Source organism: Diplotaxodon limnothrissa, linkage group LG10 (genome assembly GCF_057381915.1).
Source record: "Diplotaxodon limnothrissa isolate DT_005_m linkage group LG10, D_limnothrissa_male_GT1.1, whole genome shotgun sequence".
Lineage (NCBI taxonomy): Eukaryota > Metazoa > Chordata > Actinopteri > Cichliformes > Cichlidae > Diplotaxodon > Diplotaxodon limnothrissa.
In genome coordinates, this window is record NC_140605.1 from 13,312,466 (window position 1) to 13,324,689 (window position 12,224).

The 12,224-nt window shown below is 41.4% G+C and overlaps 1 protein-coding gene across 1 annotated transcript; it reads right to left on the reverse strand.

Annotated features, from left to right (window-relative positions):
* Nucleotides 1–7,650: 7,650 nt before the first annotated feature.
* LOC146623973 (terminal nucleotidyltransferase 5D-like) lies at nt 7,651–9,966 on the reverse strand. Its single transcript, XM_085363557.1, has one exon. The coding sequence runs from the start codon at nt 9,964–9,966 to the stop codon at nt 7,651–7,653; it is 2,316 nt and encodes a 771-aa protein (XP_085219683.1).
* Nucleotides 9,967–12,224: the final 2,258 nt, after the last annotated feature.

Here is a 12,224-nt window from a genome sequence, read left to right on the forward strand (position 1 = left end):
TCAGGGATTATTCTTTTTCTTTTTATACAAATTTGTGTGTGTGTATATATAATATATAAATATGATTTCTCTTTTTATCTAAAGACTGATTATGACTCTCAAACTGATAGCCGGTGCTCATAAAATGTTGCCACGGATTTTTTTTCTTCCCTGGTCAACAGAGCTTCTGTTCAACACGGACCCTCTCCAACTGGATTAACTCACCTCGGCCTTACTGCTTCTCTGGAAGAGCCCTTACGACATGGCTCTGGTCTTCTTCCTCCTCATCCTGTGGTTTCACGTCCAGAACTTTAAACACTATATAAATTCCCCTTCTTCCCTCCAGCAACCTTTCTTGCTCCTGGTCGCCAAAGAAGGATGTGGAGATGCCAAAAAAATGGTGCTCATCTGTAGTTTTGTTTTGTTTAATTTTATTTCTTTTTCACTTAGTAAATCAAAACTGTTGTGGTAGTGGTCACAGCCACAGGTGCAGAATCACTTAAGGTATCTGATGTCAACCTTTCTCGTTTGCAGCACAGACTTCCATCTGATTGTGCTCTCCTCAACTGAGGACTAGCAATATTAGGAAGAAGTGGGTAAAATAAAATGGCAACACGCTCTTACCCCAGGGCATAAAATACTGCTGTTGTTCTTGGCTTTGTACAGATGTTGTCTTGAGATGGGGTTATGTCACATTTGGGTGCTTCATTGTATTTCACTTTGTTTTCTTTCAGTTTTTACTTGCTGGTGAGATTTGAACACCAAAAACTGCTTGGTTAGGAAAAAGATTGTTGTTTACACCTGCTTGTTGAAGAAGAAAAGTTTACCTGCTGTGTTTAAATGCGACTCCAAGCGGTCCATAAGACCCAAACTGTTTTGTATTTGAGTGGTAGACTGGTTTCTATAACCAATCACTACACTGTCTCCACCTCTTTGCATTTCTTTGAGACACTGGTGGTTTTGACACAACAGCAGTATTTGACGCCCTGGGAGCAGACGGAGAATAGATTACCATAGTAATATCCCTTTCAATGTCCTTGGTCTGTGAATGTGAAAGGAAATGTCTTTCCCCAGCTTCTTCTTGCTTGGGTCTTCTCTTCAGCACTGTTATTTAGATAGAGTTGGGTGCTGTTTTTAAAGGGTAAAGGTGGTGTATTCTTTCTTTCGGGGGTAACAAAGCCACTGTTTTTAGTGCTGTTGTACTCTGAGTGATCAGACCTGCAAATATTCATGGTTATTTCCGCAGCTCCTTCTCTACCCAGCCTGTGCAAAAGCAAAGGAATGCCCTGGCCAGCTCTCTTCCACAGAAATATTTATTTTTCCATTGCATTATACTCGGGTTACTTTATCTATTTCATACTTTATTAGTGATGAGGAAAAAGGAAATATTTGCACATTTATCTCCTCCATGTGGCAGCTGAGTAATAAAGATATTAGAGAAATAAGATGAAACCTCATTTTTGTGTAAGAATGTTTGAACTGTGCCAGCGGCACTTTCGATTCAGCCTCCCCCCCCCCTTTTTTTGTTTTTTTGTTTAGGTTTATAAATATAAGTAGAAATCTTTTTCAACCTGTGCATGATTAAACTGAAGGTCTCATCTGATTGCGCTTTCTTCTGGTTAACAGCAGAAGTATCATCCTTGGATGACCGTTTCTTCTCTTTGTAGCCTGATGGGTTTCAAACTTTGATAGTAGATCAACTGCACACATGATGGCTTTCTCCATCACCCTATACAATCACTGTCTCCCCCCCCTACATGACCTACATTCTCATATCAACACTGGATGCTATGATTCAGACACACCTTCTCACCCCTCCGTCACTGAGGAGAGAGGCAGGCCTCCGAAGTTATTGTAAAGCTCGGTTAGTGACAGATTCTGAGAGACGAAACACAAATCGGCGTCTAAAATCAGGTGTGCTGAGCAGCAGCATTAACTGGTGTCTTGGAATTCCTATGGCTCAGTGTGGGAAGACTATTCTTATTTTGATACAGTATTTTCATACAGTAGATGACGCTTAGTCTTGCCTCAAAGCATCAGATTAGTCAACAAAGACAACGTTCTCCCATAGGTTGAATAAGCTTAATGTGTTTTTTATAATGTTTTAATTGTGTTTTGTTTTTTTTAATAAAAAAGAAAATTAACTTCTCTCAGAATTTTGTCCCCCCTTTTTTTTCTTTTAAAGAATTTTCCATGTCTGATATCTGTCCACGCTAAGCCTGCATAAGCTTGAAGGGCTACTTGCGCAACACAGGGACTGAGTCATCAGTTGTCTTAGTAATGGGTCGTAAACAGCCACCGAAGGCAGAGATTCGAGAGTTTCTGAACACTGGGGCTGCTGACTGTGATGGTAGGCAGTCATAAACCTCACTGTACCATTTGCAACTGCCTAACTGCATTAATGCACTGAAAGCTGGGGTGAGTCAGACAAGGAACAAACAAGGTTGAGCTGTGACGCACCGTGCTCCACCACACCTAGAAACTGCAGTGATGCTGGAGGATCTTACGATTTCTAACTATTCGGTGCATAAAGAGATAAAGGTCATTTTTAGTGTGACAAGTGTGCCAAACAGCAACAAAAAAAAGGAAAAGGTGACTTGTTATATAAAACGCCTTCATTCTATATCTAAATTGAGTCTTAAACTGCTAAATCCTCAAATGCTTATATCAAGTGATTAAAATCTGATTAAAGGCTTTTTCTTTGTAATGTATAGCTGCTGGGTGAGTGCAGCACACGGCAGGAAAAGAGTGTGTTGGCCAGTTTTGTGTCTTCAGCATTAATAAGGTAATGATTAGAATTACATCCTTTAAAATGCAGCATTATAATTGAGGGTGGTCTTACCAAAATACTGTGAAAATTGGTAATGTGCTCCTGGAAAAGTATGAATTATTCATATAAAACGTAAATCCTATAGACATACCCATCAGCTCTCACAAGACTGATTATAGGTCCTCATCTTAATAATGTGCCAAAACATAACCTAGAGTAAGGATGTAGCATCCTTCAGGACATTTTTCTAATTATATGATCCATCCACCCTTTTTCTTAACCACATTTACACAGGTTAAAGTTGTGTGGGGCTCCAGCCAAATGTCATTCGGCAAATGAGATGCGTCCTGGGATGGGTTGCCATTCAATTTAGAATTACCAGTTGACCTCACATGCAGAAGATCCATAGAGTAGTGGTTTACACATTTTACTAACAAGGGGAAGTTCCAATTCCTGGAGGAATCTGAGTATCCGGCGTAAAAATCTGCCCAATCAAACATGCAGAGCTGCCACTGTGGCATCCCCTGGTGAATAAGGGGGAAGATGAAAGTAGCTGCATAGTTGGCCTGATGGAAAACCCAAACTCTACACAGAAAGACCAAAGCCACCTGGTGGATTTGAACCCAGGACCTTCACCACCATACACCAATCTGCCTAATTATACTAATAACTCATAATGAAGCACAAGAATATTATTATTCTAAATGTGGCACAAAAAGTAAGGACAGTGTGGGGGGTTTTTTTGCATTTCTTTGTTGTAACAATACTTCTTGGCAAGAAATCTTAAACCACTGGAAGGTCTATTTCCCCTTAAATGGTGGCACATTTGTAAGGAAAATGCATTTGTGGGTTGAGCAGCAGAGTTGAGCGTGTAGGTTGCGCTGAAGAAAAATATATTCTGCTATTGACACTTGTTTGGTGCCGTTTATTGGATTGAATGATTGAGGTCTAATGAAACTAGACATATCAGCAATTTAAAAATGTATTCATTTAACGACAGGGGCCTTGGCATGTAGAGCCACAGTCGCCTGGCACCTCCCCATCATGCTGGTCAACCGCTTGGTCACACACTGCTGTGGGATGGGGTCCCATTCTTTAACCATCATTTGTCAGTCAGTGTGGTTGTTTTGGTCAATGAATCAGTTGTTTTGCATTGGCAAAGCAGATTTACCAGGTTTTAATGGGTGCAACCCACATACTCAACTCTGCTGCTCAACCCCAAAATGCATTTTCCTTACAAATGTAAGGAATTAAAGGGAAATAAACAGGCGTTCACACGGTTTAATATTGGTACAGAATGATAAGTGTCAAACAGGTTATTACTCTGAAGGTTTAATGCAGCTTTTAAAAAATGATATAGTGGAAGTCTGACCACAAAGGAAAAGACTCCAGACAAAGAGAGGTTGTGTTAGATTTATTATCACAATAACACAACAATCTGAGCAACTAGATATCATAACAGGGACATTTCTCTACTGGCATAACAGTTCCTTAACGATACACAACAAACCCAGAGTCTAAAGATAGATACGACCACTACATATTGCACCACAGAGTACTTTAGATGTGTTCGATACTTATGTGGAGAGTCACGAGCATGTCCAACACCTTTATTACTCGACAACACCTAAGTGCATTTACATTGTGCTTCAGTCTCAGTGTGAATAGTCCACATATCCTAACCTGTGCTTAAATGATTTAGGTTTTTTTTTTTTTTTTTTTTTTAATACTGATTACATGTACTATGCATACACAGTGAACAAACACACAAAGACAGAAGTGCAATAACTGCTGGCTGCACTGAAGACAGCTGAAATACTTAAAATGAGCAGTAACATTTTTGCACACAATAGCAGGCACCACCCCGACAGAACGTACATCTACCTCGTCCACTACAACAAACAGCTGTCAACACATTATACAAACACAAAGTCTATTCAGCCTGTCGACTGTGGGAAAAGGGATTCAACATGCTGTCATTTCTCAGCTTTTGTGTGAACAAAATTAAAAACAAGACAGTCAAACCCTCGGTCACAAATCCATAAGAAGTTCGTGGTAATTCCCTGACACGGAATAGGAGAATTTAGTTCTAAAATGCAGGTAAGTTTGAATCTTATATGGGCACAGATCTAAGCTCAGAATTTTACACTATGTCATAATAAATATCAACACACTCAGAAACACACAACAACAACAATCCTAGGAACATGACATCTGTCACTTATTGTGAGCAGAGGTGTGTCTTAACATTTTAAGGGACTGTAGGAAACATATTAGGTGTGAAGAAGCCTCATAATTTATTTTTCTTCCATCCTTGTTGTTATCATTAATAATATGGGCTTATATATAAATACTCTGTATTAAAATAAAAGATTAAAGGCCTTTGAAAGCATCTATTATTAGCTATCTATTAGCTTTTATAGTGTGGATGATGAGGTGCTCAAATGTAATGATCTGCAAGTCTCACAAACCCATATTTTATTGACAGTAGAACACAGAAAACATCAGATGTTTAAACTGAAAAAAAGGTAGCATTTCAAGAGAAACGTAGCTCATTTTAAATTCGATTGCAGCAACACATCTCAAAAAATGTTGGGACAGGGACACATTTACTACTGTGTAGCATCACAGCAGCCAGTAAACCTGTTGGAACTGAGGAGAGTAACTTCTGGACTTTTGGGAGAGGAACGTTGCCCCATTCTTGTCTGATACTGGATTCTAGCTGCTCAACAGTCCGGGATCTTCTTTGTCGTATTTTTCACTTTATGGTGCATCAAATTTTTTTTAATGGTGAAAGGTTTGGTCTACTGCCAGACTTGGACTCTTCTATTGGAAGTCATGCTGCTGCAATAGATGCAGTAAGTAGCTTAGCATTGTCTTGTTGAAATATGCAAGGCCTTCACTGAAAAATGTCTTCTGCATGGGAGAACGTGTTGCTGTATATACCTTTTAGCACTGGGTGCCAGTTCCTCAGGCACTAATGCACCCCCACACCAGCTTACCCATACTGAATTTATGAAAGGCTTTTAAACCGAGCGCTGCTATAACAAGCTTCTTTAGTCTGGAGGATTCAGCATCCATAATTCTACACACCAGATTTTCTACTATACTTCAGTCCATTTTAAAGATGGCAGCATTTCTGGATCATGTTCACATATGGCTTCTTGTTTGCATCACAGAGCTTTAACCTCTGGCACAGTGAACAGTGATTTCTGAACTGTTCCTGGGCTCATGCAGTGATATCCATGGCAGAATCATGTTGTTTAAGGCAGTGCTGTCCGAGGGCCTGAACATCACAGGCATCCAATACTGATTTCCTTTGTAGCACCACTTACTTTCCAGTCTTTTGTGGGCTCCATCTCAGCTTTTTTGAGATGTGCTGCTGCCATCAATTTCAAAGGGAGTTAATATTTTTCATGAAAACGTAAAACGTATAAGAATTTGATGCATTTTCTTTGTTCTTTTGTGAATAACAAATGCTTTATGAGATTCGCAAATCACTGCATTCTATTTTTATTCACATTTTACCCAGCGTCTAAACTTTTTCAAAATTGAGATTGTACATGAATACCCACATATTAAGAGATTATATAGTCTTTGTTGTACTTTTTTGACCTTCCTGTAAAGTATGGAGTGGTTGGCAAGTTGTTATGGTGTGTTTACTTGTCAGGATTTAGCAACACAGCCATCAAAAGCTGTTTGTTTGACCTTTTTGTTGCTATTCCACTGCCAATAAAATCTGATTAAGTCACACCCTCAGTGAAACAATATTTTTCTCGGATAAGATGTTCACTGTGTTTCATTAGGAGATTATGGACCAGCTATAACCGGGCCAAAACATATGACAATCTACAGGGTAATTACCAACCAAATTCCATCTGTCACCCAAAAAATATGCTGGTCTTTTTCTCAGTTTTTGCCAACTATGACACATTATTGTGCCTGATATTTATTGACGGATATCCTAATTAACTCAATTTTGTCTTTTTTTGTGTGCCAACTCTTTAATCTGAAGCTAGCTTGAAAGTTTTCATTTCATAATTAAAGAGAAGTCTTCTCCAAACAAAAACTCTGATGCTTTCTTGTTTTTCTAAGAGTATGATTTACACTTACAAGGGCTTTGATGTAGAAGGTCTTTTTTTGTATGTATTTCTACAAAGGCCCCCTTATCAACCCAATAATGTTCACACAGTCCCTAATGGCACTAAACTTTTCAGCTCTCTGAAATGATGTTTACACTCACAAAAACACAGAACTTGGCACCAAGATTATGGAAACACCACAAGAGATTTCGTCTAAGGTTTTCTTTTAGTAAATGCAGTCCTATTCCTCTACAGTGAATACAGAGTTATAACCACACGTTTGACTTTACTCTACGAAGGCTGTTGACTTACAAAACACCTATATGGGAGATTTAACCCTTGAGAAATTACCATGACCCAAGCTTTACTCAAACTAGGATTTCTGTTGCCAACAGGTGTATTTTGTTTAATTGTTAGAGAGGTTTATCGAACCATAAGAAAAGTATCACACTACGATGTTCTCATCACGGGATGATGATCAGTTCAGAGCTCCACCGAAACGCAGCTGAAGCTGCCACAAATAAAGTCCCTCGGCTTCAATACGATCCTCATCACAAGCTCTCTGAAAAGTGGGTTCCTTGCGTTTCTTTCCTTTGTCAAAAGTGTTCATCTTGAAAGGGTGACGTGCTTTGATCCCAGACCACTTGCAGTTCTGACCTTTCATTGCCTTTCATGTCATAAGCAGGAGGGATTTCAAAACATTAAACACCACTGCGCCCGTGGTTGTTTTTTGTTGCTAAAACTTGCATTTGTGCTTCTGCTTGCAGAGCACCATGCTGAAAGCAGCTCGCATGCCTCCCTGTTGGCACATCAACGTTGCTACACCAGACCAGTCTGCATGTGGACATGTAAAGGGTACGGGTGGTAGACCAGAGGCGGCTGGGCCTGAGTGATGAAGTAGCTGTTGTAAATGGGTTCTGTCATGTATGGAGCCGGCTGGTAGAAGCAGGTAACGTTGGCCGTGTTGGGGATGGCGTTTTGCTCGCCCAGCACCCTTAGAGCCAGCACTGTGATCATGTTGAGGGTCTGCCTCCTCTCATGTCCCATCAAACACACCGTGCTCTCATCTATCACGCGCCGCAGGGTCATCAAATAGTCATACTTACTAGTCTCCTCGCTGCCGATGAAATGGCACTGCAAGTAGGCCTCAATCTTCCGCTGCTGCTCGCCTACGTCAGGAAAGTCGATGAAGAAGCGGGAGCACATGTATCGCTCCAGGGACTTTATCTCTGTCTCGCTGGCTGGCCGGAAGTTCCTCACTAGCAGGTCGCTGTATTTTAGCAATCCCCCACCGCGGATCTCCTCTGGGTTGTGGGTGGCAATGAGGCGGTTTCGAAGATGATCCATAGCCTGATCAAAGTCTCCGTACATGCACTCAGCTTCAACAGTGATGGTGGGCTCTCCTGCTTCCCCAAGCCATGAGCTTGACTCACAGCTGTTTGGGACGGCGTCTGCCAGCTCCGGTTTATGCTCATATACCTGAGGCTGTGAGACCACACCTGCTGCACATGAGCTGCTTTGAGGCTCTGAATCAGGAGGCTCCTTTGAGTGTTTTGGCTTAACAGTTTGTTCTAAAGTTTCTCTGGAGCAAGTCCCATCCTGCGGTGTACTGACTGTACTGTGTGTGGGAACTGTAAGTACATCTGTACCCTCCGAGTTCTCCGTCTGACAGCTTGGTATGTTTGAACTGTTAACTTGAGAACTCTCCAGCACAGCAGGTTTCGGCTGAAGTTGTTTTGGTAGCTCTATGGGTGGAAACAGCTGTGTGGTGAGGTCTGACAGATCGGTTAGTAAAGACCATTTTTCAGGCTTACTAATCAACTTCCGTGACATTTTTCTTTGTAATTTCGGCGAGGGGCAGTAATCCGGCACAATGTCCGCTGATGTGCTGCAAGATTTTTTAGCTGGGGGAGGAAAGGAAAACTCAAGATTTGAATCTTGCGGGTTTGGGGTAGAATCAGTCCTGCAGCTTACAGAGTCTACGTTGAACTTTTCTTCACGATGACTTAAATCCTGTGGAGCTGGTTTTTCTGTATGTGATGTGCACACTACAGGCTGGGAAGCTTGTGCCTCGTATTTTTCGTCATTACTCTGTAGGGTTAAACATGCATGTGTCATCAGAGGATCCCCAACATCTGAAAATAAAGTTTTGGGCGATGCAACTACAGGATAATTGATTTCAAACTGTTCTTTCTCTTCTCCTTTTTTCTCACACATCTCAAACACAATTTCCTCCTCTGATTGTACATCCTCAATGCCCTCCACTTCCTCTTTCTCCTGTTGTAAGCTTATGCTCTCCGGTTCCAGCACCTGCTGCACCTCGGGCTTTTCGTCTACACTCTCGACCTCTTCTTGACGAAGCTCTTCCTCGAGTGGAGAAACACCTTCATCCTGGCACGGACTTTCTGTGCTAGTCACCACTGCAGAATCTTCTTTCATATCATGTTCAACCTCCTGAGGAATGCTCGGCTTCTCTTGTCCTTTGCTTTCATCGTCATCGTCCTTTTTAGATGAAGGCCCAGCAGTCAGTGCCAACTTCCATTCTTGTTTCCTTTCGTTCCCCCAGTAAGACTGGAGCATACGATCTAATATAATCTGGAAGGAGTCCACACTGAACTCAAACTGTCGTCTGAGGGAACTAACAAATCGGAGCCCCACAGTTTTAGCCCTGTTGTTAGAAAGCGAGATAAGGCTCCATCTATCATGCTCATTGAAAACTTTCACCATCTTTTGCACATAGGCTTCCTTCATTGTCAGACAGGTGATCTTACGTCGGTTAACCCCAGAAGGGAGAAGGTCTCGTAGGCTCCCCAGCACCACCTCCTTAATAACATGGAAGTCTTCCTGCCTCGGAAGCTCCACTCCAAAAATGATGTCTAAGTCTTTGTAGCCAAGCCCGTTGTCTTTAACGAGGATGTGGCTGGCAGTCATGCCGTTGAGGCGTATATCTTTAACCTGAATGTTCCTTTCAACCAGACGGTCCTTCACTACACGAATGATGTCTTTCGCTCTCACTTGCAGTGTAGGAAAATTACCTCGCCCATGGATGGGGATTACCTCAGTCAAAACTTTGTCAAGAGCCTGAACTTGCTCCAGGGTTAGGTTGTGGAACCTCTTCTCTGTTTGAAGCTCCATCGTCTTCACCTGTGAAACAGAGTTTTGCATCACATTACGACTAACATCTTACACTGGCAAGGGAACGCATGGAGCAGGAAAAGAGATCAGAAAGCATAACATCCTGTGGAAAAAATGCACTTTTGCATAGAGCTGGATAAGCCACTAGCGCTGAGCCTTTGCAAGAGAGTGTGCGAAAAGAAAGGTTTTGTAGACTTGGCTTTTGCCCCTTTGTTTTTCTCTCCTCTGTAAAGTATTGTGTCAAAAATGCAGTCAAACAAAAATGCATATATGAGCTAAAGTCTTTTGCCACCCTCATTCCTCTCTGACTGCAATTGTTTATTAGTTGGATTTGAAATTCAGCAATTCAGCATTAGGAATAATGGGCAGCTCTGAGGATTGAGGATATCTCGGTGATTAGCTTGCCTGGTGTTTTGCCACTAGATGGCAACAGAATCGTAACATATGGCAAAGTCAAATAAGTGGCACAGTAAGGGCTTAAACATAAGCCACTGATGACGCACAGTAACAAATTATATTTTCCCAGTAATCCAACAAATGTAATAAAAATATGTTCTTATAAGATCGCGTCAGAATGTCTGCCACAGACCATAAAACTAAGACCATGTACATCAGCTAATCAAATGCACAGGCCAAATATGTAACATTGTTTCTACTTTACGACCCCTCCCACACTGAACTGGGGCTTTTTCTCTGCCAGCCATGGACACTGCCAGCTGCCTTTCACACCATTTTACTTGTTGGTCACATTGGATAAATATTCAGTAATCAAGTTTGTTGAATTTCTTCCATGATTACATGTCCTAGTTACAGGTGACTCACCTGTCTGTCATTCAGCAGCTGACAGGTAATCAGGGAAGAAATTAAACTTAGCAACTACAGAACCTGGTCGGTCTGTATAAGGCAAGCTGGATTTGTCTGTTTGGCTTGCACCTCTATGTCAAAAGGTATCAGAGGGAGTCATGCATAATAAAAACAGGGTTGCGGTTAATTAATACCCCCAGACTACATCTTTCTGCAAATATACAGCATGGCGTAAATGTTCCTGGTCTTTTAATGTCACAACAAATTGTATCTGACATAGTTTTTGTTAAAATCTTTAAATTAAGAAGGGGGTAAAGGGGAAATGAGTTAGAGTGGGGGGAAGGTGGTCTACGTCATCATTAATGCACGCTGACTCACTCTGTACAGAGACAAATGTCAGATTTTAGCCTGTTACCGAACACACACCACAGAGAAGAGCTCCACTTATGTGTGTATCTGTAAATGTACCTAAGAAATAGGTGCATTTAGCTTATTATATACTACCAGCATAAGCTGGTAATCAAAATGAAACGAGCAGTGTTTGAAATCTAATGTTTAAATCTGCATAACTTGATAAATAAATTTCATCAACTTTCAGGTCAGATTCAATTAAAATCAAAAGTGTGCTGTTCTAAGAATATTTTTCATGCGATACTCCTCCATAATAGCTCATCATATATAGTTTATATAAAGATCAAAGAAAAGGGAATGGTTCAATTTTAACGTGTTACATCAAATATGAGCATAGTGGCTAAAGCTTAATGAAAATACCTGTGAAAATGTTTTAACCCCATTTTTAAAAATGCAAACTGAGACGCAAATTGTACCGATTTCATTCACATGGTTTTCACGGCCCTGTGACGTACTGTAAACAGCACTCAATCAACTGTGCTGCGCACAGCGTGTGACCTGCCTTCTGCATCCTCTATCCTGTGTTAGTATTTGACGGTCATCAATGCAAAATGCAGTCAGTGGCAGCAACTCGGGGCACAGGGAAGCATGGCCCACAGCAGCCTCTAGTGAATCTCAGGGGTTATATCAACTCGGTCCTGCAGCAGGACTGCTCCTCTGCCACTTGGCTTCTTTATAGATAAGACTATATGACTCATACAGCCACTGAATGAAGCATCACACGTTGGCTCTCCTGGATTGTCTCTCTGTGCGCAAAAAAACAAAACAAAACCACCACGACACCAAATGCACCACTTGCGGTGGCATTATGGCTGTGAAACTCTTGAAATATTTAGGCAGGGAAGCTTGTGAATGGATTGAAGCATAGTCCACCCCACAATACTGAGCACACAGATGGTGATCGTGATGTGGGGACACACAAAAGGCTGGTGGTGGGCATTTCTGCTTGGATCAACAACATTTTGCTCTTTAATGTTTCAACCACAGAGCAACGTGTTGTCCTCGGAACTTAAAATGTATCACAGATTAGTTCCAGATGTGAC

What these genes read in the sequence shown, in the direction of transcription:
- LOC146623973 (XM_085363557.1), bottom strand. Translation starts at nt 9,966, where the DNA reads ATGGAGCTTCAAACAGAGAAGAGGTTCCACAACCTAACCCTGGAGCAA.